At 46.7% G+C, this 26,423-nt stretch overlaps 1 protein-coding gene and 1 long non-coding RNA gene across 5 annotated transcripts in view; one reads left to right on the top strand and one right to left on the bottom strand.

The window, feature by feature from the left end:
• Positions 1 to 630: 630 nt before the first annotated feature.
• The window catches only part of SLC37A1 (solute carrier family 37 member 1), an 84,345-nt gene continuing 58,552 nt past the window's right edge, over positions 631 to 26,423 (bottom strand). For 3 of the 4 annotated variants that reach the window (XM_029046720.2, XM_029046722.2, XM_029046723.2), the window contains 11 exons: positions 20,112 to 20,195; positions 16,143 to 16,274; positions 13,667 to 13,757; positions 12,219 to 12,281; positions 10,915 to 11,000; positions 9,824 to 9,872; positions 8,380 to 8,453; positions 7,209 to 7,287; positions 4,732 to 4,829; positions 2,290 to 2,354; positions 1,625 to 1,718 (listed from right to left, as the gene is read on the bottom strand). In XM_029046720.2, coding sequence (XP_028902553.1) covers positions 1,703 to 1,718; positions 2,290 to 2,354; positions 4,732 to 4,829; positions 7,209 to 7,287; positions 8,380 to 8,453; positions 9,824 to 9,872; positions 10,915 to 11,000; positions 12,219 to 12,281; positions 13,667 to 13,757; positions 16,143 to 16,274; positions 20,112 to 20,195 — 837 coding nt within the window. In that variant the 3' untranslated portion in view covers positions 1,625 to 1,702. Of the gene's footprint in view, positions 1,719 to 2,289; positions 2,355 to 4,731; positions 4,830 to 7,208; positions 7,288 to 8,379; positions 8,454 to 9,823; positions 9,873 to 10,914; positions 11,001 to 12,218; positions 12,282 to 13,666; positions 13,758 to 16,142; positions 16,275 to 20,111; positions 20,196 to 26,423 lie in introns of all 4 variants that reach the window. The other variant, XM_029046718.2, reaches the window with a different exon arrangement.
• On the top strand, positions 1,656 to 26,423 carry LOC114805482. The gene is made up of 6 exons (XR_005661061.1): positions 1,656 to 1,737; positions 3,128 to 3,256; positions 4,122 to 4,230; positions 5,218 to 5,374; positions 20,305 to 20,726; positions 25,217 to 26,423. It is a non-coding gene; the product is annotated as an uncharacterized LOC114805482 (long non-coding RNA).

Below are 26,423 nucleotides of genomic sequence, written 5' to 3'. Positions count from 1 at the left end.
TTCCAATTGTCTCCTGCTTACTTTGCAGCCTGGGCATTTTCCTTGAGCTTCCTGCCAGTGCCTTTAATGGTGCCTCCTCATTTCCCTGTTGAAAGGGGAGAAGCCACAATATTCCAATGAAAATCACTCAATCAGGGGAATTATTGAGCCCTGACTGTGTGCAGAGCAATTGGGAGAGTTCAATATAACCAACAGAGATGGGAGAGACAGACATTAACGTAATATAAATGAATTATGGGTATGCACATACTTCAGAATACTTTCCGCATGCCGCTTTAGGGAGAACAAGGGCTTTGGAAATGGCTAAAACAGCACCGTTTACTGAACGACAAACAATTCCGAGGTTTGTGTTTGTAGCTGCAACCTTCGCTATGGATTGAGCCCCCAATTCATTCATCCAGGGGCCCGGCCCTCGATAAAATGCGTTGACCCTAGAGAAAACCAGATCTGTGGAACACGACACGGAATGTTTTTCAATCGATCTCACCACGGTGAGAAAGGCAGAGAGCGTATGAGAGATGTGTGGAACCAGCCCCTTCCTTGGGTGGATTGATATTTTTTCTTTAGCACAGGTGGCTTTTTAAAATGAGTACCGGCCTGACTTCTCAGGCAATAATAAGAGGAACAGACTCTCAGAGAACAAACCATTTAAGTTTAATAAATTACAAAATGCCACCTTACAATCTGTTGAATGTCCACAGTCAACATATTATGTCTCTTTTAAATAAATAGTATTCACTATGTTGCGTTACCTCTACAGTTTACCCCACCATCTGCCTATGTCAATGAAGTGAAAAATCATGAGGCGGGAAAAAAAACTGAACAAACTCGGCCTCCAAAAATTACTTCCCCAACTCCCTTTCCTTTCGTTTTAGCTATCTTACTCCGGAGACCTTGACATCGGAGACGGGTCGTTCTGTAAAGGCCTCTTACAACCTTCCTGGAGAGCTCAGTGCAGATGGTCAGCTTTGAGGAGCATCTATTACTTATATTGCTGTATGTGCTCTACAACTGCACTGGTCTGGGTCCAGGAAAGGGCAGTGGAAGGATCTGGAATCTCCTTTTGGCGGTTCAACGGCACATCCGTCCAACCGTGATGTGAGGCTGAGTTGGTAATCGCGTGTTGTGTGTGTGTGTACTTTCTGGCATGCAAGTTAGATCCCTGCGCTCCAGGAATGGTGTTCAGAGCAGCGACCTCTCCCGGCTCGAAGGCATCTGAGTAAACAGCCAGCCGAGCTATCCTACCTCTGACAGCTGGCCGGTCGGGTCGGAAAGGTTCAGGCGGGCATCTGGCTCCCTCAGACAGCCAGGTGTCAGTCCAACCTCCGGGGCAGCCCTCCGGGCGGTACCTGAGAACAGTTGTCTTCATCTAAAGAAAGAGCCAGGCTGAGTCGATCGGTGTTCCGGTCGAGGGAGAGTCGAGCGGTTCGACAAAAATGGACCTGCAAGGCACTTGGCGTATTTCTTTCGGCTTAGATAAGGCAGTTAGCAGCTTCCCAAACGCCCACCTCTTTGAGAATTGCTGTCCTGAGATTGTTATGTGCAAACAAATCAGAACGAGAGACAGAGAGGGACAGAAAGGGTTGTGGGGGTTCTCAAGTTGGCTTCTGTGTCTTCTCCAGGTGGGTGTGCGAAAGGCTTCCGGAAACACACTCGGAGAGAAACTCAGCCTTTCGGAGGATGGGTGCAGACCACCGGTCCCTCAGTGTTCTTTAAACCTGCAAGACAGCCAGCGAGGTGAGCAGGTGGGTGGGGGATGCATTAAGCGTGGATAGATTTATCGAAGATTAATAGGTGGTAAACCAAGTAGCCCTCCTTAATTTGACACAAAATGCGCTTTCAGATTAGAGGCCCTGACGAGGTTCGTTCAGTAGAAACCGCCTCTCCCTGGTGAGGTGTTTCGTTCTGCAGCATAATGTGATACTGAAAAAACATTCTCCCTAAATGCTGAAGCTGGAGGCGGAAAGCGAGGGACAGCTGCTATCTCCGGCCTAAAGCTGTAGTCGCCTGCCAATGACAAAGGAGGCAATTTTCCCCTAGAATCTTTTGTTCAGATGCTGAAGACAGATTTCCACGAGCATAAATGGACCCGGACTTTTGATTAGGAAGGAGAAGAAATGGGAGTGGATGGGACGTGCGGGATGAGGCCAACCGCTGATTAATTTTTTTCTAATGGAAAGGCAGTGTGTAAAGACAGATAAGCCATAATGATATGTTGAAATCACTTGGTTATTCTAGCAACCCCCACCTCCCCTCCCGGCCCCCAAAGACTCTGAACTTCAGACTTACTGAACTTGGTCTCCATTCTTGGATCCCGTACAGCAGAGCTCCTTGTGAATGAGACGTAATAAGAACTGCAACCAAAACAAAAACCGTTGCGTTACTACAGGCAGAAAGACAAAGCTGCTGAAACGCTATGGTCTCGTTATAAAAAGATGATATAATTCTGCATTTAGGCCATCATCTGTTTAGACCTAATTAAACATTTCTAGTTGGCAGTTTAGTCTCTTCACAGAAGGGTTCGCTCCTGGGAGACCCAATGCCTCTAGGAAGAGCAGTGGGGGGAGCTCAAGTTGGTAAGAGAATCCCATTTGGAATTCTGCTTGGCTTCATCCTCTCCCAGTGCAGCCTTAACTGATGTGACCCCGTTTAGGGGAGAACCTGAGAGCGCTAGCGTTCTTCTTCGAGATTTCCTTTCAGCCTTGTTTCCTGAGCCCCCTCAAAAATCCAGAAGATGTTTTAAAATAGAACAAGTCTGCTAGAGCGTGTGGGGATGAGGGAGGGAGGAAATAAGTGAGCCAAGAGTTTGCCCACTGGGAAATGCCCATCTGGATAACGTCAGCTAGCGGCACCTTCAAAGGGTCGAGGGGAAGCTGCTGTCACGTCAGCTCGCGCGGCAAGGCAGCAAGGCGAATGACACAAAGTGTCAAGGTTCTGGGGGCGTGGAAAGGTGTTAAAACGGTTAAAAGCAGCACCGTAACTCCTGAAATACCCCCGCCTCTCCCAGTGTAATCTCGTTCACCTAAATGCAATATTAAAATCATTTTGGCAGCTAAAAATAAGGACAAAAATCAATGACTAAAGTTTTGCTAAAAAAATGTAACCCATTTCCCTTTTCATCTGCTAGTGTAAAAACACTGTTTTCCCTAGGATTGCACTTTGTGACGGAGACCAATGTTCTCCCGAGTGGCCTCGTCGTCTGGCTCCGCTCCCCAGGTCTACGGAGCTGCGGAGTCGGCTTCTAAGGTGGTCAGAGGTAATCCACGGATAGCCTTTTGTTTTGTTTTTTAAAGGTATTTGTTAAGCACTTACTACATGCCAGGCACCGAACTAAGCGCTGGGATACACACAAGCTAGTCAGGTTGGACACGGTCCATGCCCCACATGGGGCTCACGGTCTTAATCCCCATTTTACGGAGGAGGTGACCGAGGCGCAGAGAAGGTAAGTGACTTGCCCAAGGTCAGGCAGCAGACAAGTGGCAAAGTCGGGCTTAGAACTCAGATCCTTTTGACTCCCTGGCCCCTGCTCTATCTACCCATTAAGCCCCCTGCTTCTCTGAGACTCTTTGGTTCTCACGGTCTCTAGCTCAAGGGGGTGCTATGATCCGTGGACGCTACTATAACCTGGATATTTTGGACCCCTGAAAGCCCTGTGTTCTTCTAGTCGTTCCCAAACGAATGCCACATCCCTCAAGCTGCTCCCCACCCTGCACGCTAGGAGTGGGGGTGGGAGGAGCACCTAAACCGAGGCACGGAGTTTGAGTGACCATTTACAACGTGACAGAGCGGGGAGCACCTCACCCAGGGGTTAATGGTCACCAGGAAGAGGCAGACCGACCCCTGCTAAGGTGCTGCTGTGGCAGTGTAACTACCTGACCCGGACCGCCTCGTCCTGCTGCCTGGGGCCGGTAAGTTCTAGTCGACTTTACTGGGGCTTTGCTACTGCTGACACCACTCTTTTCAGGTGTCTCTGCTCTCCCGGCTGGGGATGATCCCACAGATGGGGGAAAAAAGACACTAAGTGGGCTGAGTTCTAACAGAACTGGAGTACCTGGATCGAGCCCCAAGGGCAAGGTTAATTCACTCCATGAGTTCCTAAAACCTTTTTGTTTCGCCTGCAGGTCTGGCTGGGACAGGAGAGAAAAGATGCCTGCTTTTCGCCTCCTCGGGCCTGCCCTATTCAGAACGACCACCTCTAAGGACGGATGCTCCGAACTTTCCAGAATGGCGGTGAGCTCCAGTCGGGTATCGTAACTTTCTAATCCTCAGAGCCACCTGGGGAAACACGCCACTGAGCCTGGCCTCCCCAGAGCTGCTCCCTGCCTCCACCGGGAAACCCCCAGGCAGGTCCGGGAAGGGGCTTTCCCGAAGGAAAGGGTGACCCTTCTGCTCTGCCTAGGAGCAGGAGGTGGTGGAAGGGGCAGAAAGAAGGATGGAGTTCAGGCCCTATGCCGCTGCCTTCCTCCCTCCTCCTGCATCCAGCAAGTGAGGCGCGGCTCCAGTCCCCATGCCGGCATCGCTCTCCTTGCAGAGCGCAGATCTTGGCGGAGCAGGAAGGAGGCAGAGGGCTGGGATGTGGGGACCGGAACAGACCGGGCTTCCCTCAAGCTCCATCCGGCACCCCTAGCAGTCAGACAGTCGTGTGTACTGAGCACTTACTGTGTGCAGAGCCCTGTACTAAGAGCTTGGGAGAGGACAAGAGAACAGATACAAAGGTGAGGGTGGACTTACCAGCAAGGCGCAAGCGTCCGCCACCATGAGCATGTAAAAAACGTTGTTCCACCCTGAGGGAGAGATGAGCCCGGCCAACAGGGGACCCAAGGCAGCACCTGCAATACAAGACCATTTTACGGTGACCGCTCTCGTAGTTTACACTGGCTTAGAACAACCCACCCGTCTTGGGCTCTTCTGGAATTCACTCTCTTTCTTCACAATTGGATGAACTGTAAAATGTGTAGACAGTGCAGAATTCAGGGACATTTTTGGCACCTCATACTCCAGAGGGCACCAGATTAAAAGCTTTAAGCGGATGGCAGTTTGATGATTCAAGAGGGCCCCATGCAGTGAGTGAAAAATTTTGCCTCCAGCTAAACAAAAACCAATTATGGCTCATTAAAACATTCAATTAGCACATTAGCTAAGACTTAATGTTGTAAGAAATCCACTCACGATGCTTGAATTTCAAAGCAAACTTTTTCTCTTTCTTTGTTCCTGCAGGGTTTAATTTGCGGTCATGAATGATCCCCCTCAACAAATGATCAGACTAAATAAAAGAAATCAATTAGGAAAGATTCTTCCATCCCAACGCAGAGGACTTGGCTCATGACTTAAGAAGATCGAGGAAGAGAATGATCGAATTAAGTTTCGGGTCAAGGTAAAGACAAGGTGTTATGATTTTATATAGGCTCTAAGCCTGTTTTACACGTGCCCTAAAGAGGTAAGTGCTTTTGTACCCAGTTATTAATTAGGAGTTAATATATTTAATGTAAAATGCAACCCGCCTTAGTTGCTCCTTCCCCTCTTCGGAGCACAGACTGCTTACATATGTGACATTATCTCACTGTCCTCCTGCTATCTCTCTGAGTCAGGCTGGAGGCAGTAACGTATTGTTCTCTTCCTCCCCATGGAGACATGCAAGTGCAGGCAGGGTAACGGAAGGCTCGCCGCCTGGGACCTGATTCTAACCTGTCATCTCTCTGCCCTTAAGAAAGCATGAGCTTAAGTGAAAAACAGAAATGAAACCAAGACAAAATGTTCTTCTCTTGTGACTAAATCCAATATTAAAGTAAGTCAGAGTTAAGGGAGGCCAGCGGAGCCCCTGTTATTGGGGATCCTTTTGCCGTTGACAAGAGAAGTGCTCACTTCAACTTGGGAACTCAGTGATTCGTTTACTTTCCCAGATGTGTTTCCAAATATCTAAAACCTGGCAGGAAAAGTTGTCTGTCTGAGGAAGGTACAATATGTCAAAATTCACTTCCATTCCAACTCAGAAATGGGCACATAGCAACAGTGAAATCGGGCCAAAACGCCACCTCGTGAGCCTTAGGTTGATGCCACTTAATGGCAGGGAGGCGGTGACTCAACCAGGCCTGGCCGATTTGGGAATTGCTTCCACTGTGTAGTCCCTTCATTATTTTATTTTAAAAAATGATATTTGTTAAGCATTTCCTGTGTGCCAGGCACTGTCCTGAGCACTGGGGGAGATACAGCTAATCAGGCTGGATGCAGTTCCCGTCCCACATGGGGCTCACAGTCTTAGTTCCCATTTCACAGGTGAGGTAACTGAGGCACAGAGAAGTTAAGTGACTTGCCCAAGGTCACACCGCAGACAAGTGGCAGAGCTGGGATTCCTCCCTTTGCAGAGACAGAGAGAGGAAGGCCCCTGGACAAACTTACCTACCTGAAAGGGTGAAAGTACTAACCCTCTGCTGGGAGAGGGGGCACTGGAGGAACATCCCAGGCCCCGTGTGGGCAGGGATCGTCCCTCTTTATTGCTGCATTGTACTCTCCAAGCGCTTAGTACAGTGCTCTGCATACAGTAAGCGCTCAGTAAATATAATTGAATGAATAAATGAATGAATTTCAGCTCTGGAAGTTATAATGACACTCTTTTTCTAAGTTTTAAGAAGACAGGCAGCTGTGTGACCTTGGGCAAGTCACTTAATGCCTCTGTGCCTCAGTTACCTCACCTGTAAAATGGGGATTAAGACTGAGTGAGCTCATTGTGGGCAGGCAATGTGTCTGTTTATTGTTATCCTGTACTTTCCCAAGCGCTCAGTACAGTGTTCTGCACATAGAGCTCAATGAATACGGTTGACTGACGGGGACTCCGTCCAACCAGATTTGCCTGTATGCGTCCCAGCGTTTAGTACAGTGCCTGGCACATAGTGCTTAACATATACCACGCTTATTGCTTTCCTGGTTTTCACAAATGAATCAACTCTCACTTACTCGCCCACGAATCAGAGTTGGGGGGAAGGGCGTCCACTAGAACCAAAATCACATTCACTTCTCTGTGCCTCGGTTACTTCATCTGTAAAATGGGGATTGAGACTGTGAGCCCCATGTGGGACAAGGACTGCATCCAATCCGATTTCCTTGTATCCACCCCAGCGCTTAGTACGCAGCCTAGAACATAGTAAGCCCTTAACGAATACAGTTATTATTATTATCTTTATGAGTCTACGGCTCTACAAGGAGAAACTTACCCACAGAACCGGTCCCATCAATAATGGCTGTAACAGTAGACAGGGCTCTTGAATTTCCTTTCAGACTCTTATGGGTGCCCTAAGGTGGGAAAACAATGCCCATCAAAAATAGCAAGGCAAGTTTGCGAAGCTACAAAAAAACCCCTGTGCTATATCAGTCTCCCTGATCCTTCCCTCAAATCTTCCAAAGCAGAATTCGACAAACAGGATGTTTTTCCATGTTTGCTTAAAGCTCTATTTCTCTTTGGAGTTTCCAAGAAAGGTCACGTGTTCCTTTGATTATTTAAAATGTCTGAGAATGCCACAACTAGTATACCATGTATTCTAACTAGGCAGGGAGCTTTTAGAACTAGAACCCTTCTTGTGGAAGCAGCGTGGCTCAGTGGAAAGAGCGCGGGCTTTGGAGTCAGAGGTCATGGGTTCGAATCCCAGCTCGGCCACTTGTCAGCTGTGTGACTTTGGGCAAGTCACTTCACTTCTCGGTGCCTCGGTGACCTCATCTGTAAAATGGGGATTAAGACTGTGAGCCCCACGTGGGACAACCCGATTCCCCTGTGTCTATCCCAGCGCTTAGAACGGTGCTCGGCACATAGTGAGCGCTTAACAAATACCAACATTATTAACATTATTAATATTAAATTTAACTCACAGCCTATAGAACGTGTAACGGATGTGGAGGGTGAATTGATGCCAGCAGGGCCGGCGCCCCCGACCACCTGTGATGTGGTCGTCCAGATCCCTGCAAGCTGTGGCACTGATGCGACAGTATTGAGGGTCGGCTCTCCCTATAACGCGGGGCTGTGCTTCCCCCACGCCGTAGCCAGTCCTTCCCACAGACGCTGATAAGAATCTCAATGTTAACTTCAAATGTTAGTGATAGACTCGCTTTCTCGGGTTCCAGTCTTACTCTGGGATGCAGCCCAGTCACTTTGCTGTGTGCCAGTCTGAATGGAAACAATTATCACCTCCTCCTAGAGACACTGTGAAGATTAATGGAAGGAATTTACTAGCCTGGAAGGAGAAGTACTCTGAAATCCACTCCGTATTTTCTACTAAAAGTTAAGTAAAAATCATGGAACTATTTTCATTCAACTCTCTGTTCTCTGCACAGAAGCTAGTCAGCTCTTTAAGGTAAAAGTGAATCCCAGTTCCCAGAGACATAAGAACTCACCAGGTCAGCCGACACTGCAGTTGTGATTAGCGCGTAAGGACCATTGACAAGTGCTCCACTGATGAGAAGCATAACTGTAGAAATGAGAGAGCGAGCTTGAGAAACAGGCTAAAAGCAAACCTAGGATCTACAGTTACCACCTCCTCCTGGGCTCGGCATCATTGGCAGGGGCCTGCACCCTTGGGCAGGGTGGGGCAGCTGAACTGGATCCCTGGGGTGCTCTGGGCCAATGCAGGGAGGGCCCCCAGAAACCCATACACAGAAAAGTGAAGGTTTCAGAGGCAGTGTTTATACTGCTCGTGGCTGGCCAGGTGACTCAGTTCTGCTCACTGTCCTAGCTCTCCAGCCTCGAGGCAGCTAAATGGGGGCAACCTGCAGTCAGCATAGGTAAGAGGAGCACTGACCCTCACAGCTGGTGACCTTCTGTTGGGAAGGACCAGCCGCTAGGGCTCACCCTTGGGAAGGGGAGGGGGTGTGTGATGTATGTCTACTTGTCCATTTCAGCCAACAGGATCAAATATTCCATCTGGAGATCTTTCCAAAGGTTCCATTTCACCCAGGTAACGAAGCCCTCTTCTAAGCAGCAGCCCATCCCCCACTGCACTCCATCCTCACATTAGGCTGGGCAGGAGGACCCTCTTCTTTTCTCTCCCTGAATTTTGATGCCGCTCTGCACCAACCCAGATCCAAATGCGTAGCCCCGGTTGCAGGCTTCCCTGTCCCGTGATGAGCTCCCCAGAGGACTCTGGAACTGGCTAGCTAAGAAATAAGTGGATGGCATGTCTTCCTGTTACCCTTTCTCTTCTACCTTGGGCACCCGGGGACTGCAGGTTCTTAAAAATAACCTTCCTTTTATATAAGTGCCCCCAGATTAGCAAGAAAGGAGAGCTCACAGGTAATGAGAACTGATGAAAGTGGGTCCCCGCCAGCAGCGGCTGGTGACATATGGCAGCTAAGACAGTGAGAAGTGAGAGCGCACGACACCATCGGCCTCCTTCAGTGTCTCTAAGGTACTGACAAGGGTCAAGGGCAGGTGGGGCTGCTGGCCCAGGCCAGCTTGGAAAGATGGCAGCAGGAGACCCGTACGACTGATCACGCTCCGGTTCTGGGTGACGTCTTTACTCCCTCAGAGAAAAGCCAACTCCCTCTGCTCTGCCAGTGACTCACCAGCATTGTTGCTCATCTGAATGGCAAGCTTCCCAAAAGGCTCTCAAGCCAGAAGAAAGACCATTCTAGACCTAAGGACCCCTCACTTTGAATCTTTGGAGACCGCCAATTCCTAGCTGTTGTTTCAGCCCTGTGGCCTCAGGGGGACCTGGCTGTTCCAGGCCTACAATCCTTTCCTCTCGTGGCCTAGCTCAATCTGCAATTCTTTCACCTCTCCCAACTGTAAGAACAAAAGTCAGACCTGCCACTCGAGAGGAAATAGATCGGAGGCACTCACCTACTGTGGCTTCCAGTCCCATTTTACTGATGGTAGAAAATATGTAGAGCTGTAGTGGATTAAGAAAAATAGAGTCAAAATCACGATTTATTACAGCCAAGTTTAAAAGAGAAAGTGTACATTCGGTCTCATAGCAGAAATTAAGTAGGATTAGTTTTCTGGAAGACAAAAATAAACATCCCGTGACCAGCACAACTCCTTTAAGCCCATGTAGTATACAATAAATCCAATGAAAAATTCCCATGCCTTTCAGTAGAAACACTAGTAATGTCAATTCAGATTCACAGTGTGTTTCCTCTCTTAATCCCAGAGGGAAGGAGAGCCCTGACTTGAATGAGGGCGGGGAGATAGTCTAAGAAGGCTACAGGAGTGAGGTTACTTTGTAAGAGGGAAGGCTGAGAGATGACTTGCTCTTCTCCCCCCTCACTCGCAGGAAAAAAACATCCTGTTCAACTTGGGGAGAGGGGTTTTGGCTGAGCTGACAAAGAACCCACTCCATCTTCCTCACCTCTTATGCCCGAACTCCTCACAGGCAAGTTGGGAGGGGACTGATGGTTGCTGGTTCTGTGGCCTGGAGGGTCATGGCCAAGTTGGCTTAGAAATGGAGGAGGAAGCAGCAAGGGTAGAGGAACTGGTCAGAGAGTAGGAGACAGGCCTATAGCCACGAGGACTGGCTGGAAAAGGAGGGAGGAGGAGGCCAAAGCCGGGCATGCGGGATTTGCTAGATCGTTGCTGTAAAGTGCTGTTGGTACTGACTCTCAAAGAGCAGCATGGCTATATCCCTCTTGGTCTCTAAACTCCTTGAGGGCAGGGAGTGTGTCTTTTCACCAGGCAACCCTTCTATCCAAATACCAAGTGCACAGGGATCATGTAACACCCCCTTGCTTTAATTCCCCAGCAGGTTGCCGGCTGATATTGGCAGAACTGACCATTTCCAAGAGCCTTCCCTTACAGTATACATTTAGCAGCCCAACAGCTCCATCCTCTCTCTCCTCTCTTCTTTTGCTGAGATCTGCTTCGCCAACTTTGACCCCGGAGGGAATTCTAGCTAGTGAAGCCACAGATAGGGCCGTCCGAGCCGCGGGTCTTACCGTCGGGGCTGCCAGCAGCAGCATCAGTCCACAGGTAGAGGCCCTCTTTCCCAGCCGGTCGGAGACTGTGCCCGCCAGGATTCCTCCTGAAAAGAGAGGGGGCACAATGCTAAGCGGTAATGCAAGAACGCAGGCACGACTTCCTACCGCTTTCATTGTGAGAACACCAGCTTCAGGGAAATAGATTTAATCAGCACTAATAATCTCTCTTTTTGTGTCAGGAAAAAGCAGGCCCCTTCTCAAAATGCCCTTTCCCCCTCCATTGTCACTAGGTGTCTGCCGAGTGGACGGGGACTCCCATTAAGGCAGAGTAAAAGTCACTCTAGATGAGTGGTAATTTGCCAGGATTTAAAGCATATGCAACATATGTAAAAGATATGCAAAACAAAGGCAACAGTCAGGTTGGTCATTTCAGAAGTATGATGCCACTGTGAAAGGAATCAAGGTTCTCCAACTCCCCTCCCCCGACCCCATTCCTCCTTTGGCAGGGAGAAGGGGTTGAAAGCCTCTTTGAGGTCGAAGGACCTCAGAGTCGAAGAGGGAAGGGACAGTGAGACCAGCAGAGTTAAGGTCTGAATCTGGGCTGTGCAAGGGGAGGGGAGAGATTAAGGAGGAAGGGAGGGGGATCCTAGAGAAACTATCACAAACATTGATCATCTTTGGCCCTATCCCCAGTGAGACATCCATCAATCAATCATATTTGCTGAGTACTTACTGTGTGCAGAGCACTGTAAAATAATAGTGGCATTTGTTAAGCGCTATGGGCCGGGCACACTTAGGAGAATGCAGTACAACAGAGTTGGGAGACACGTTCCCTGCCCAAAACAAACAAAGTCTAGAGCGGAGATATTTCCTCTGTGGGGTCCCTGAGACTAAGACATGCCCCAGAATGCAACAGGGCAGAGTGGAGACTAACCGGGGTCTCATCGGTATCTCTGAGAAAGAAACTTGCCTCGATATCCCTCTGGGATGTTGACCTGGGTAGAAAATGCAGGTCAAACACACAGGCTAACCCTTTACCTTGGGGGAATTTGGATGTGAGTGTATTAATATAGTACAGGAAATCCAACTTCTTTCTTCCCAACCACTAAATAATAGCCATATTCTAATCCTATGCAACCTCCTCCTTCCATCCCCTTCTGATTCTCCCCACACCTGACCTCAAGGAGCCAAAAAACACTTTTCTATGAAAAAACAGTCATCCTCAGCTCATCCTGCAGATACTTTAAACTCTCCCAAAAAGGAAGAGACTCCCCACCCGCCCCAAACCTCTGCCCCCCTTACACAGACAGTGCTGAGCTCACCGAAGATTCCGCCCACATCAAACAAGGTGGAGAGATCGCCTGCTTTTTTGGCATCCAGGTGATCTGTTAAAGCAATAACACCAGACATTATTTGGTGGTCAGATCCCTCATAATAATAATAATAACGTTGGTATTTGATAAGCGCTTATTATGTGCCGAGCACTGTTCTAAGCGCTGGGGTAGATACAGGGTAATCAGGTTGTCCCATATGAGGCTCACAGTCTTAATCCCCATTTTACGGATGAGGTAACTGAGGCACAGAGAAGTGAAGTGACTTGCCCACAGTCACACAGCTGACAAGTGGCAGATGCGGTATTCGAACCCATGACCTTTGACTTCCAAGCCCGGGCTCTTTCCACTGAGCCATGCTGCTTCTCTATTGGAGCTTCATGAAAACCAGAGGGGTACACCATAGGCAGACATTATTACTGCATTTGTTACTAGGGAAGCAGCGGGACCAGTGAATAGAGCACGGGCCTAGGAGTCAGAAGGACCTGGATTCTAATTCTGGCTCTGCCACATGTCTGCTGTGTCACCTTAGCAAATTACTTTACTCCTTGGGCCTCAGTTGCCCCATCTGTAAAATGGGGATTAAATACTACTCCCTCCTACTTCGTCTCTGTTCCACATGGGGCTCACAGTCTGAGTCCAACCTGATTAACTTGTCTCTATCCCAGCGCTCAGAACAGTGCTTGACACATAGTAAGTACTTCACAAATACTGTAAGTATTATTATTTATTATTATCCCAGTTATTGCTGTTTAGACTGTTGAAAGTGTTGAGAACTAAGTACCACGGGCCTTATAAAACTTTTAAAAATATGTGGATTTGGAGAAAACTTGTGGTCTAATCCTGGCTCTGATGCTTACCTGCTGTGTGACCTTGGGCAGATCACTTAACTTCTCTGTGCCTCAGTTCCTCATCTGCAAAATGAGAGTTCAGTACCTGTTCTCCCTCCTACTTAGATCGTGAGCCCCACGTGGGACTCGAGTACTTTGTATCCACGCCAGTGCTTGGCACATAGTAAATGCTTAACAAATACCACAATTACTACTAGTTTTGTATGGTGCAAAAAATTAAATGGAAACATTTGACTTCTTGAGACTCCAGAAACCTGCTTCTATCGGTAAAAAGGGTATTGCATTTCATTTTATTAGCTTAAGTAAACAGCGTGGCTCAGTGGAAAGAGCACGGGCTTTGGAGTCAGGGCTCATGAGTTCGAATCCCAGCTCTGCCACTTGTCGGCTGTGTGACTGTGGGCAAGTCACTTAACTTCTCTGTGCCTCAGTTCCCTCATCTGTAAAATGGGGATTAAGACTGTGAGCCCCACGTGGGACAACCCGATTCCCCTGTGTCTACCCCAGCGCTTAGAACAGTGCTCGGCACATAGTAAGCGCTTAATAAATACCAACATTATTAAACACTCTACTTCTACGAAAGGTACCTACCTACATTTGTGATATACAGAGGAAGCCAGAACAGGAAAGTGTAGCTCACCAGCTTGGCAAACAGCAGACAGAGAGAGAACTCTATGACACCCTGAAAACCAGAGAAAACCAGTATTTAGATGTACTGCCCGGCAAAATGCATTGTTCATACATATCCAACGGCAAATAAAAACGGTAGGTCTATGACCATGAAAATCAGAGAGAAAGCTTTCATTAATTTAGCAGTAGCTCCGCACATAGTAAGCACTCAATAAATACCATTGATCGATTAGGTTTGTTTTGTCTTGTCATATTACACACTCAATGCGTTCACGGAAAGGCAGTTACCCAAGTTGGAGCTCAGCTCCCTGACAGCAGGGAGTGTGTCTACCATCACTATTGTAGTGTCCTCTCCCAAGGGCATAGTAAAGTGCTCTGCACTCAGGAAGGGCTCAATAATTACCACTGACTGCCTTCTTTCTCTCGGTAATCTCATTCAATCCTACTGCACTTTAACCAACAGAATGGAACCAATCAAAACTGGGCCAGCTCCGAAAGAGTTGAGAGGTAACATGTTTGCTCAGAGACAGGAAAGCTCTGATTAAGTCCAAGCAGGATGGCTGCAGGCCTTGAACCAAGTATTCCACCCCTTCCACTTGCACGGGAATTTGGCCCTTGGGAAGAATTTCTGTGGGATTTCATGAGATGTGAATCACGGCTATTGGGAGCGTATTGGATGGCTGTTTAATTTTTACTCCTAGCCGTACACAGAAAACACCATATGGTGACATTCGATCTTTTTTTTTCTTTTTAAAGTCTTCAGCTGGCAGCCTGCACGTGGGTCAAAGCCCAAAGTGATTGCTTACAGTCTGAATACTCAATTTTAATATAAATAAATGAAACAGGATCACCGTTAGACAAGCTTCTCCTTCACAGGCAGTAAGCTTGTCATGGGGAGGGAACGGGTCTTGCATTGTCCTCTTCCCAGCGCTTAGTGCAGTGTTCCCATTCATACTTACTATTGAGGGGTAGTACTTTTGTTACCTGATTAGTATCCTTTCAGACTAGGAAAATCTTTGCACAGTTCTGCAGTGCCGGTGAGACAGTGCAACTCAACAGAGGAATTCCATGCCCAGGGTGGCCTGGGGTGGCCTGGGGTCACTTTGTTGCTGGGGGGTAGAGACAGCCACTGAAGATTAACAAAACGTTCTGCTTTCCCGTAGCCCCGTGAAGGCTTCCAAAATGACCAATTATATTCGGAAACGGGCGTCCCTGGCCAACCAGTTAGTGTGTCAGATGTCTTTACTAGGCTTAATACTGGACATATTCCCGAGGAGCAGTTGTGGTCAAAGAGAAAGAGCCTGGGCCTTGCAGTCAGAGGACCTGGGTTCTAATCCTGGCTCCGCCACTTACCTGCTGTGACCTTGGGCAAGTCACTTAACTTCTCTGGGTCTCAGTTACCTCATCTGTAAAACGGGGATTCAATACCTGTCCTCCATCCTATTTAGACCGTAAGCCCTTTATGGGACAGGGACCGCGCCTGACCTAGTTACCCTGAATCTTCCCTGCCACTTAGAACAGTGCTTGACACAAAATAATTGTGGTGTTTATTAAGCACTTACTATTATTCAAGGTGCTAGTTCAGAGAATCATCTCTACAAGAAACACACATCGGTGCCTATTGGGGATGGACCATTCTTTCTGGCTTTAAAATGAATCCCTTCGAAGCATTTCCCAACTGGAAGTGGTGTTTAGCTCAAATATTATTTCTTGCTCACCACTGTGTACTCTGAGAGGAATGCAGGCATTAAAGCGGCGTTGGAGTGGTGTTGCCAAGGGCTCTCATTCAGCAGAACATTTCTTGGTTCAAGTCCTTCAGCTCAGGCAGGAAGGAATATTATAAACCCAATTTCCAAAAGGGATGGAAAACTCTCTCACCAAATTTCCTCTGTCAGAAACGATACGCACACGTTCATTTCTGAGAGCTGAATCAAGCCAATTAGTATTACAAAGGCAGACGATAATTTCAAGAGAGAGACATGTGCCCAAGGAGACTTCTGTACTTCCTAAAGCCCAATTGCTGAATTGCTTTCCCCCAGGACTAGGTATTCCTTCCTTTCTTTCCCCTGAACTTTGAACACTTTTCCCTTTCCCTCTTAGACTGGTTTATCGATTTGGGGAATCCTTGTCAGGTATGTCCAACTTGTGTGCTCAGTTCAGAAAGGATTAACATTTGATTAACCTTTAGATGTGCAGTTTTCAAACTTATTACTGAAGCCAGATGGTTTGGGGGGTAAGTTCTACGCCCTTGCCTTTAGGGTTCCGGTGTTTATATTCTCCTATACTAATAACCCTGACACTCATGATGGATCTCCCTTGAGCTCATTAAAAAATAAATTCATGCTACTAGTGACTGCTGTCTCTCAGATGGCTTTCTGTTCCAGTGATACAGGTATCGGGTTAAGCATTGGGTAACTCTCCCCTGGCACATACTCACAGGTATCCTCAAGGCCCCTACGAAGCTGATGGCTGTCATTCCACTCCCGCCGTCTCCATGGAGCACGGCGACATGACTCGGTTCAATGGTGCCATTTTCTCTAGTTGCCAATAAGCACTGCATCTCTGGGTCCTGTTTCAAATCCCACCCCCAAGAGAAAGGATCGATTCATTACTTACAATAATATCCCAGTCATTTTTGTAGGGTGATGGGGAGAAAGGGAAGATTTAGGACAAAGTTTCAGGATCTTCTATGGGTCAATGGACAACGGTTTAGGATTCTCAAGACAATTTTGGATCTGTAAACAGTTTTGTATATCTGTCCCTCTGTTAGACTGTAATCTCTTTGTGGGCATGGGAACGTGCAACACATGCACAGCACATCCAAAACTAACAGAAGCAAACATCAATGCTTTTTTGATCAATGCCTTTTTGATCAATTGTTAGAATGCAGTGTGGCCTTGAGAAGCAGTATCGCTTTGTGGATAGAACATAGGCCTGGAAGTCGGAAGGCCGGGATCCCAATCCTGGCTCCGCCACTTGTCTGTTATGTGATCTCGAACGAGTCGTTTCACTTCTCTGTGCCTCAGTTACCTCAGCTGGAAAACGAGGATTACGACTCTGAGCCCCATGAGGGACATGGCCTGTGTCCAACATGAGTAGCTTGTCTCTACCCCAGCGCTTAGTACAGTGTCTGATACATAGTAAAGTGCTTGACAAATACCATAAAAAACACACACAAAAATGCAACTTTCCACAAGGATGACCAAAAACTGCTTTCTAAATTAAGGCCAAACCAGGTGGTTATATTTTATGTTACCCAAGCTCCCAATACTTCAAAATATACCCATATACAGAAGCACTCTAATGCTCAACACAATTACTTAACCTGCAAAGATGATTTGCAAATTGCTTTAGGTCCAAAGAAAACTGCATGTTTATTCTGCATGAGGTCTCTCATCCTGAAAGATGAGAGATTTGGCTAGCTTAAATGCTTTAATATTTGGAAATTAGTCTGATAATTCAGATGAGAACGGCGAAGCCCCCAATGAAAAGGGCCCGCCACCTCCTGGATTCTCGGCAGCTGGGAGAATGTTTCCTGTGAAATGCACCTTCCCAGCAAAGATTACACTAGATTGGGACTAATCCAAATTCATCCAATTTACAAGGATGCAATATGGCTGGATCCTTCCTCCTGCCATGCAGAGGAGACTGCTGAAAGCCTTGAACCTCAGCAAAGAGGCTAAGATGACTGCCTGCCCTTGGGCCCTGGGAAGAAAAGCTACTATTATTCAAATGCACGTGATACAAGAGACCATCCTTCGGGTATATAGAAATGTTCCTAAGAATGCTAAATAATAATAAGGCTTTGCTTCAGGTTGTTGCCTGCCGAGAAGTCATCCTGTTTTCTCATTCTTTCATTTTTACGCATGGCGAGGAGGGAAAGAAAGCCCCCTTTGCAGCAGGCAATCAATTGGCTGGTTTCAACTGCTGAACATCTGCTCTGTCTGAGCGGCAAGCAGCAGCGCTAATGCTAATGCTCTGCAGCCCTGTCTTTGTTGGGCGTCTGTCCTCTGCCAAACCTTCGGTCAAGTGCTCTCAAGATCGAATTAGAAACAGTCATCTCTGCTGTCGAGGGAGAGAGTGGAGAGAAAGTGAGGCCACTGTAACATGAGTCAAGACAAGCAGGAGGTAGCTTTTGTCCTGGGCCTTTTCTGCACATAATGAACGGTCAAAACAGATGGAAATGAAAATGAGGGGTGATGCGTTGGCAGCTTCAGAAAGCTTGGTCATAGTCTCCAGGTCTCTTACAGTGCAAAACCCATCCCTTCCTCAAGACGACAGAATGTCGACAGGAAATGCCAGCTTAAACCCTGGGAGTTGAAGAACATTCACCAGTGGAAGCAGAAAGCTTGAGCCTTCCCCGTTTAAAGGTTGTAAATTCAACTGGGCAAGATTTTAGGAGGCAGAGATGTTGTGAGCACACACCCACCATGATAACATAATAACGGCATGATAGTGCCTTTGCCCCACATAAACCCACCCGGCATTTCAAAACTGAGGGAATCGAGATCACAGCATTGGAGAGAATCATCCCAAACTGGCAGGCAACACTCGGGTCCCATCATCCCCATCACCACTCCCACAGCTTGTTGAGAAAAATTTGGCTGTTGAATGTGGGGCTGCTGGGGTTCCAAAACACCAACCGGCACAGTTTTGGAGGAAAATACTTCAGCAGAAAACTAAATACAAATATATTAATGCAACGAATTGATAATAAAAATGGACAGAAAGAATCTTCAGCCTTGGCCCAGTCTGCCCAGGGCAAGCCTCAGGCTGCACGGCTATCTCACAGTCACAGTGCCTGAGGCGGTCAAAACAGAGTCAGGATTCCCAGAGTCATGCACCCCCAAAGCGAGTGCCAGAGATCCCACTGGCCCCACATCTGCCCCCCTCCCCCACTCCACCCCCGCCAAGCCATTCCCCATGGTCTGGCTTTGCTCACTGAGCACAATCAGGCAGGTGGCAGGCCTGACAGGCTCCCCTAAAAATGCTGCCTACCAATCACCCTCCTGTTGGCCTGCTTTTAAGTCAGGTCACTTCAGTTACGTTCTGGCCATTGGGAAAGTTGAGAACTTTTCCCACCTAGAGTCAGTTCACCCCAGGTAGACGCCGGGCTCTGTATCTGGGGAGCCGCACCGCCCCCCGCCACTAGCCAGGATGAGAGCAAAGGGCCCTTCCAGGTGGGGTCATGAGAGACAAAAACTTGGCACCCAATCCATTAAGGCGCCTTGGTTTGAGGCCCGCTGAAAGGTGATAGCCGGGTGACTGCTGCCAGGCAGCTGCTGTGAATATGCTTCAAGGCCACCAGCATAGGCTAGAACCCTGAGCTGAAATATGACCTTCTGGGGACCTGGTTATTTGAGTGTGAGCACAACTGCCCATTCTGTCCCAACCCTGTCAGGAGGCAGAGATAGGAAGCGTGAGCCATGTGCTGCTCAGAAATAGCAGGCTGGCCATGTCAGTTTTGAAAAGTCCTGCCCCCTGGTTCATCAGTGCAAAACAGGTGAAACCAGTCCTATAGTAATTCTCCTTAGGGGCAGCCCTCGTGAATTCAGAAGCAAGAGGAGTGACTGGCATCTCTGGCCGTTGGAACTGCCTGCTTGTTTGAAGCAGGACTCATCGGGAGGGGGTTTTCCAGAAACGCGGAAGCAGGATGCTATTGGGATGCTCTTGGAATGCACTTGGACTAGCCACAGCCACCACACCTGTCCCCAGCTTGAGTTCGGTCCTGCCTCCAACAAGAAACTAGCTTTCAAGGTCACCTAGGCCCCTACACTTGCCTCTAGTTTCCAAGTTGTAATCTGAGCTTGGAAGCCTCGGCACTGTAGAAGCTTTCAGCTGTTGCAGTAGAAAACTATTCTTTCCTCTCTCTCTTCCTCCAGCCCATTCAGCCCTCCCAGGCGGAGAATATGGAGGAGGCATGAGGTCCTCTTAAGCTGCCTGCCAGCCTGACCAAAATCAGAGGTGGGAGGGACGGGAAACCTGCCACCAGGACTAGTTGTTGGCACTTTACAACTAAATTCATAAGGGTGCCACTTTGCAAGGCAGAGCAGGATCTGTCCCTTAAAGAACAGTTTACCTGTGATCCCGCTCTAAGGCAGAGGACCTGGCAAGGGGGGAGGGAGATGGTCTGCTTCTGGATCAGATAGTCTGACAGCCCATTTGCAATGATGGAAGGAGCTGCCAGGGATAGGATTGGAGAGAGGAGTTTGAGGTGTGCCAGCAAAGTGCCAGAATAAGGATGGGCACGGGAATGGATGTGGTAGTGAAGCAGCCCTGGCTGACTCACTCCCCGAGAAATGGAAGACCATCTTGGGGGCTCAGAGGGAAAGGGCTTGCAAGCCCCTGGGATGCCCCATTTAGCCCAAGATTAGGTGACAAAACCTCCTCCAGTAGTTTCACTCACCAGAGGTTTGCTGCTGTCCTGGACGCTGCTGGTTTGTTTCTGGATTCTGAATCTGTTGGTACCATTCTCACAGCCCCTGGGGAGCTGAAAAATAAAGGGTTTTTTTAAACACGTTATTTTAAATCACTTTCTGAAGACACAACCAGAAATCTGACCCATCTTTAATTGTAGATTTTTGTCCTTTCCACCGCAGCTCCCGGGGAGAGTGCAAGGCTCATAGGTGAAAACAATACACCTTGATTTGCCCAATCAATCGCCTCAAGTCCGAAGCCCTGAAAACTTCACCAATCAGGAAAGACTGGGAAAAAGCAGTTTATTTCTTTTTGCCGGAAACATTTCGAGTTCCCGTGTACAGAAACAGAAGAAAGGCAGATACCAAATATTTCTTCAATGACGACAACGCTGGAAATTCAGAGTACAGGTTTTAGAGAGAAACTTCATTGAAATTGAACAGCCTCCTACAGTTCATTTAGGAAGAAAAAAGAATCCTGATTTTTTGGAAGAATGGCCTCAATTTAATGCTACTGCTTTACTGGGCATTCTTTGAGCAGAAAAGGAATGGAGAATGCAGGAAAAAAGTGGATTTGACTGAAACTCTCATTAAAGTCGCATGTGGTGAGCTCTCCCTTAGTCACAAATGGATTAGTCACTTAGTAATTGATCAGTGCTAGATTCTGTTTAGCTTTCTCCATTCGTGAGTCTGTCTTCCTCTCCCACCTTGCAAACAGCAGCATCCCATTGAGCAGCTTGGCTCCCGGTTGGCACTGATCCAGACCCTGATTTAGGGTCCACTCTATGATTTAGGGACCACTTAAACCTCCTCCCGCTGCTGTCAAGATGAGATCCAAATCACCTCCCTATTTCCAATTTTCTCCCTTAGGCTCTCTGGGCCCCCACTCTAGTCCATTCGGGCAAGAGTCTTGGGAGCGAAACTGTACTCTCGAAATGGAGTAGAGACCAAAATTTGAATTGGATAGTTCTGATGGTTATATACTGGACAAAAGTACAGAAATAAAAAATTGCATCTAACCTTTTTGATGGGACACAGACAGATGATTGTTTTGCATTAACTCCAGAATGAGAAACACCACCCTGACTAAACAGCATCTGAACGAGGTATGGCAAACCATGACTACACACGAACAGAAAGCAACTGCATATTTTAAAGCCTCCAGTCCCCTCAGCATCAGTGAAACCAACTGCTATACTGGTCCTCTCGTTGAGAGGGGGCTAAGCATTCGAGTGGTGAGACAATATCAATAGATTCAAAAAGCTTTTGGATAAATTCATATACAAGCCTGCCATGGTGGGCTATTGGTATTTAAAAAGTTCAGAACTGTTACTGATTGGGAACTCCACCCAAAAATGGGATGGCAAAGGAGATTAGCCAATCCTCTGCTCCCCCAAACATCCTTTGGTAGCACCGTGGAGACAACACTGAGATGGATGGTCCATCATTCTGACTCAGTACGGTTTTGCTTATGGTCTTATGTAGAAGATACTTTTTGAAAGTTTTGGGAAAGTGCCAGAAATGTAGATTGAACAGATGAACAGACAAAACAGAGAGCAATGCCACTCAAGAGCATGACTAATACAATTAAAACCACAAACCTATTCTTTGAAGTTTTGACTCCAGGACTTAAATTTTTATTAAAGGACTTTCATATAGGTTGCTTTGTTTTTCAACTAGCAACCTTTCATGAAAGCAATTCCTTTCATGAAAACTGCAGCTGTAAATTTCCCTGCACACCTGAAATATTTCCAATCCTCAGGAACTACCTGGATTAAGACTTTCCTTAGGAATCAAATCCACAGTCAAGTACCAATTTCCAGTCAAGTAAAGCAGTAGCTGATAAACTGCAGTTTATCTGAACTATAGTGCCACCTTGTATTTATCTACAGCTCTTCTTCAAAAGATGCTCAGAGCACTCTTTGACCTTCATCGCTTAATCCTCATATAATGTCATGCCAAGGCAGAGATGAGCATACCTGGTGAATCTGTGGTGAAACTGAGAGTAAAACACAAGAGTTCCCTTCCACAATTCCAAGAACACCCTCCATTAGGCCACTAAGAAAATGGCCTCAAACTACAGAGGTTAATGTATATTGACCATGCTAGAACCCCTGAACAGACCTCATTTGTAACTTAACTTGAACTCAACCAAAATTTCAGAGAGTAAAATCTTCATGTCTGAAGAGTATACATTTCTGAGGTATACTGCTTCGAGGTATCCAAGGGAGATAGTAATACCTTTTTAAACACACACAACTTCGTGGAAGAGTTTGGACAGAATGTTTTGGAGTTGGGAGATTCTGGAGAGTAGTAGTAATATTAGAAGAAATGTTTTTTACTGAGATCTTTCTAGGTGCAGAGTATTGAATGACCGAGTGAATGCAAAATCCCACAAATTCACAGTTGGTCCCTGTCTCACGAAGGACTCAAAATCTGGGCAGGGAGGGCAGATCCTTGATGTTCCTAAACAGAGAAAACATCTTTGTTGGTTGTGTTTAAACTTCTATGTAATACTACCAAAAACCAGTAACTGGATTAATCAGCTGGGGGTTTACCCAAGCTTCTTCTTCCTCTTCCTGATTTGGCCTGCCTTAGGTCAACTCTTATCTCATTAGCCCCTCCAGCCAAGGGAGAGAAGAGAAAAATATTCAAATTCATTCCTGTAAAGGGGATAGTTTAAAAAAAAAAATGTTGGTATTTGTTAAGCGCTTACTATGTGCAGAGCACTGTTCTAAGCGCTGAGGTAGATACAGGGTAATCAGGTTGTCCCTCATGAGGCTCACAGTCTTCATCTCCATTTTACAGATGAGGCAACTGAGGCACAGAGAAGTTAAGCGACTTGCCCACAGTCACACAGCTGACAAGTGGCGGAGCTGGGATTCGAACCCATGACCTCTGACTCCCAAGCCCGTGCTTGTTCCACTGAGCCACACTGCTTCTCTAGTTTTGTGACTGGCATAAGGTTGTATCATGGCACTGTACTGTTGGGACACTTTTCTGGGAACCTCGAAACAAACACACAAAAAGGAATGCTATTAGATTTCAGCACAACAGCAATGCTGATGTTTTTGATGCTTTTTACTGTGTTGTTCAGCTTCCAAAATAATTTAAACATGGGCATCCAGTTTAACAACTAGGCTACACGGAAGTTTTAATGAATTCTGTAAACCACTGCCTAGCTTGCAAGTTCTAGGGATGACCTAAAATTAGAAATAATTCATATTAGGCCTTTCTCCTTGATTAGAGAGAGTTGACAATAGCCATTTATAATCCCCTTCCTCTCCCTTCTCCCACATTGCTTGTTATAACTGGGTCAGAAAATTGACTTCAGATTAGAAGTAGCTTGGCCTAGTGGCCAGAACACAGGCCTGGGAGTCAGAGGAACTGGGTTCTAATCCCAGCTCTGCTATCTGCCTGCTGTGGGTCCTTGGGCAAGTCACTTAACTTTTCCGTGGCTCAGTTTCCTAATCTGTAAAGTGGGGATTCTGCTCTCCATCTCCCTTAGACTGTGAACTTACTCTGGGACTGGGACTCTGATTTGACTGTCCGTATCTATTGTTGTGTTCTCCCAAACACTTAGTACAGTGCTCTGCACACAGTAAGCACTCAATAAATGCAATTGGCTGACTGACTATACCAGGGCTTAGTCATATAGCAAGCACTTTACAGATGTCATTATTATTATCACTATTATAAACAACTACTCACGGGGCCTATCTTGCTACTGATCTGCATAAATTCCACCACAAAAGTTTGGAGGTGGCATCCTGACAGTCACCTCATTTTCAAAGATACATTTTTCAGCCAAAAGTGCTTTTAAAGCAGATTTACACCTTGATTGAGAGAATGACCAAATGCCAAAAAATTCACATTGACAGCTGGGACAGGCAATTCTGGATTTAACATTTCACCTTGCCAGCAAGGGAGCAACAGAACTGCCCTCCCCTCTCCCCCTCCCTGCTCCCCCACTTTCTGCTTCTTCCTAAAAGCTTTAAAGAGCTTTCAGCTTCCAGTTGGGAGGCAGAATTAGAGCTGACTGCTACTTCGCATGGCAAATAAAATTTAAGATGGGCAAAATTTTGATAATGTCTACACTACAAAATCTCATGCACCAGGAAGTTGTAACAAAATGGAAATTTTTCCATAATATGATGCTATGTCTACACTTCTAGGAATGTGCAACCTGCTAATTTTGACAAACGTGGAAGATCATTTAGGGTGCAAGAATACACTCTGGAATTCCAGGGTGATAAGAGCTTTCTTACTCTAATTCTGAAATTAATCTCCAAAAATAAATACATCCTCTTTCATAAAGAATAAATCATTATCTAGTTCCTAATTGTCACAAACATCCTTCTAGGATTTACTCAAACCCAGGGAGTTTTGATTTCTGGCACAGTTTCCAGAATAATTTTGAGACCAAAATGTGTCCAAAGCTACCTATAGGATCTGCAATTCAAGCCCTATTTTAGAACAAGAAGTGATGCCTTGTGCTCAAGGGATCCAGGTTTCCATAGGAACAGAGGTCAAATGCACCAGAAAATATTATTAGGCTTGAGGTAGTGATCTTCCTGGTACTTTGGGAAGATGACACTAAGTGACATCCTCTTTTCTTAGAAACAAAATGTTTTAATATGTAAATAAGGATCAGGCAGATAATAGACTTGTTACTTCAGTATTTGCTTTTGGGAAATCACCAAATATCTTTCCTCTCCCCCCAAAGACCTTTTTTCTGTATAACCCAGAAACAGGGTGCAAGTGAAGGTTATAAATTCTAAGCTGCCACTGTTTTTACGAGATGTTCTTCCCCTCGACTCTATTTATTGCCATTGTTCTTGTCTGTCTCCCCCGATTAGACTGTAAGCCCGTCAAACGGTAGGGACTGTCTCTATCTGTTGCCGACTTGTTCATTCCAAGCGCTTAGTAGAGTGCTCTGCACATAGTAAGCGCTCAATAAATACTATTGAATGAATGAATGAATACCTATGGCTGCAAGAGCGAATGAACAGAGATTTAAAATTTCACACATGCTAGTGGAGTTCCTATAAAAGCTTCGCTATTTCTCAGATAATGCTTTTTTTTTCCTCTTCAGATTGATTTTGGTTCAGGCAAATAAGGGATTAGACTGCATTAAGAAGGGAACGTAGGAAAGAATGCTGCCATCCTACAATGTCCATGGCAACCCTACCAGACGAACACCCTTCACCACATCCTGAAAGATGAAGCAGAAGGAAGAAGAAGTAAGAGAGACGGCTAGCAAAGGGATGCAACCACTCCAGAGAAGAGGTGTTTGTTTTTTCAAAAGAGGATTTCCCCAAATACTCATTTGCCTTGTCTGCAGAGGGGTAAGAAGAAAGAGGAATATTTAGAAGGGACTAAAACTTGCAATTAGCTCCTGCAGGGCTCTGAAGGTCCCTCCAGGCAGACTCAATCTAGTGTGATGTGGATTTTTGAAGGGTTCTGCTGAATTCATACTCTTTTCCTGCAGGAAGAGATGACATTTTAGCAGTCTGCACAATGTTCCTAAAAGTCCTTTTTAGTAAGATTGTAGAAAAGGAGGAGGGAAGGGAAACAGTATTCCTCACACGATTCACAATTACAACCTCACAGGATATAGGGCAAGTGAAGCCCTCAGGTGAGCCATGGCTTGTAGGCCTGCACTCTGGCTCAGGGCCAGAGCTGATATTGCCATTTAGACTAGGGCAGACCCCATGTGGTGGAAGTGAGAGGGCCAGATTGGCAGTTATCCTGCAGTCTGCAAATTACCTGAAAGAAGATTTGTCCTATTCCATGTTAATCAGAGTACGGAGGTTCTCGGAAAGTTGCAACCGTACCGGGATTCCCTGGGGGTTTGGGCTGGTTCTGGGTATTGGAAGGGGACAGGGGGAGGCTGGTTTGGGACCACAAAGGCCAGCCTGGCGCTGGATTGGACATCTCAGGGGAGGGCCCAATTCTGACTGAGAGCATGACAATTTAAAAGCAAATCCCATTTTGGCAACTGTCACGATGTTCTGAAGTTCTGGACTCTACCTTAGATCTGAGTAGCGCGTATTTTATTGTCATTACTTAATGCAGTACCTGGCATATAATGGGTGCTTAACAAATACCATAATTTTTATGGATATCATTAGGATCAGTGAGAAAAGGAGTTCCATTTCAAGCTCATCTCTAATAGTGCTGAACTGGATTATCGTTCCAAGATCAGTGATCTGAACTCAGGATCTTCAGCATGTCCCAGTGGTAAGAGCACTGGATTGGAAGTCGGGATACCTGGGTTCTATTCGTGGCTCCACCACTTG

The sequence above is a fragment of the Ornithorhynchus anatinus genome, chromosome 18 (assembly GCF_004115215.2).
Source record: "Ornithorhynchus anatinus isolate Pmale09 chromosome 18, mOrnAna1.pri.v4, whole genome shotgun sequence".
Lineage (NCBI taxonomy): Eukaryota > Metazoa > Chordata > Mammalia > Monotremata > Ornithorhynchidae > Ornithorhynchus > Ornithorhynchus anatinus.
The sequence above is the reverse complement of the archived record's forward strand: the minus strand, read 5'-3'. Positions and strand labels throughout refer to the sequence as shown.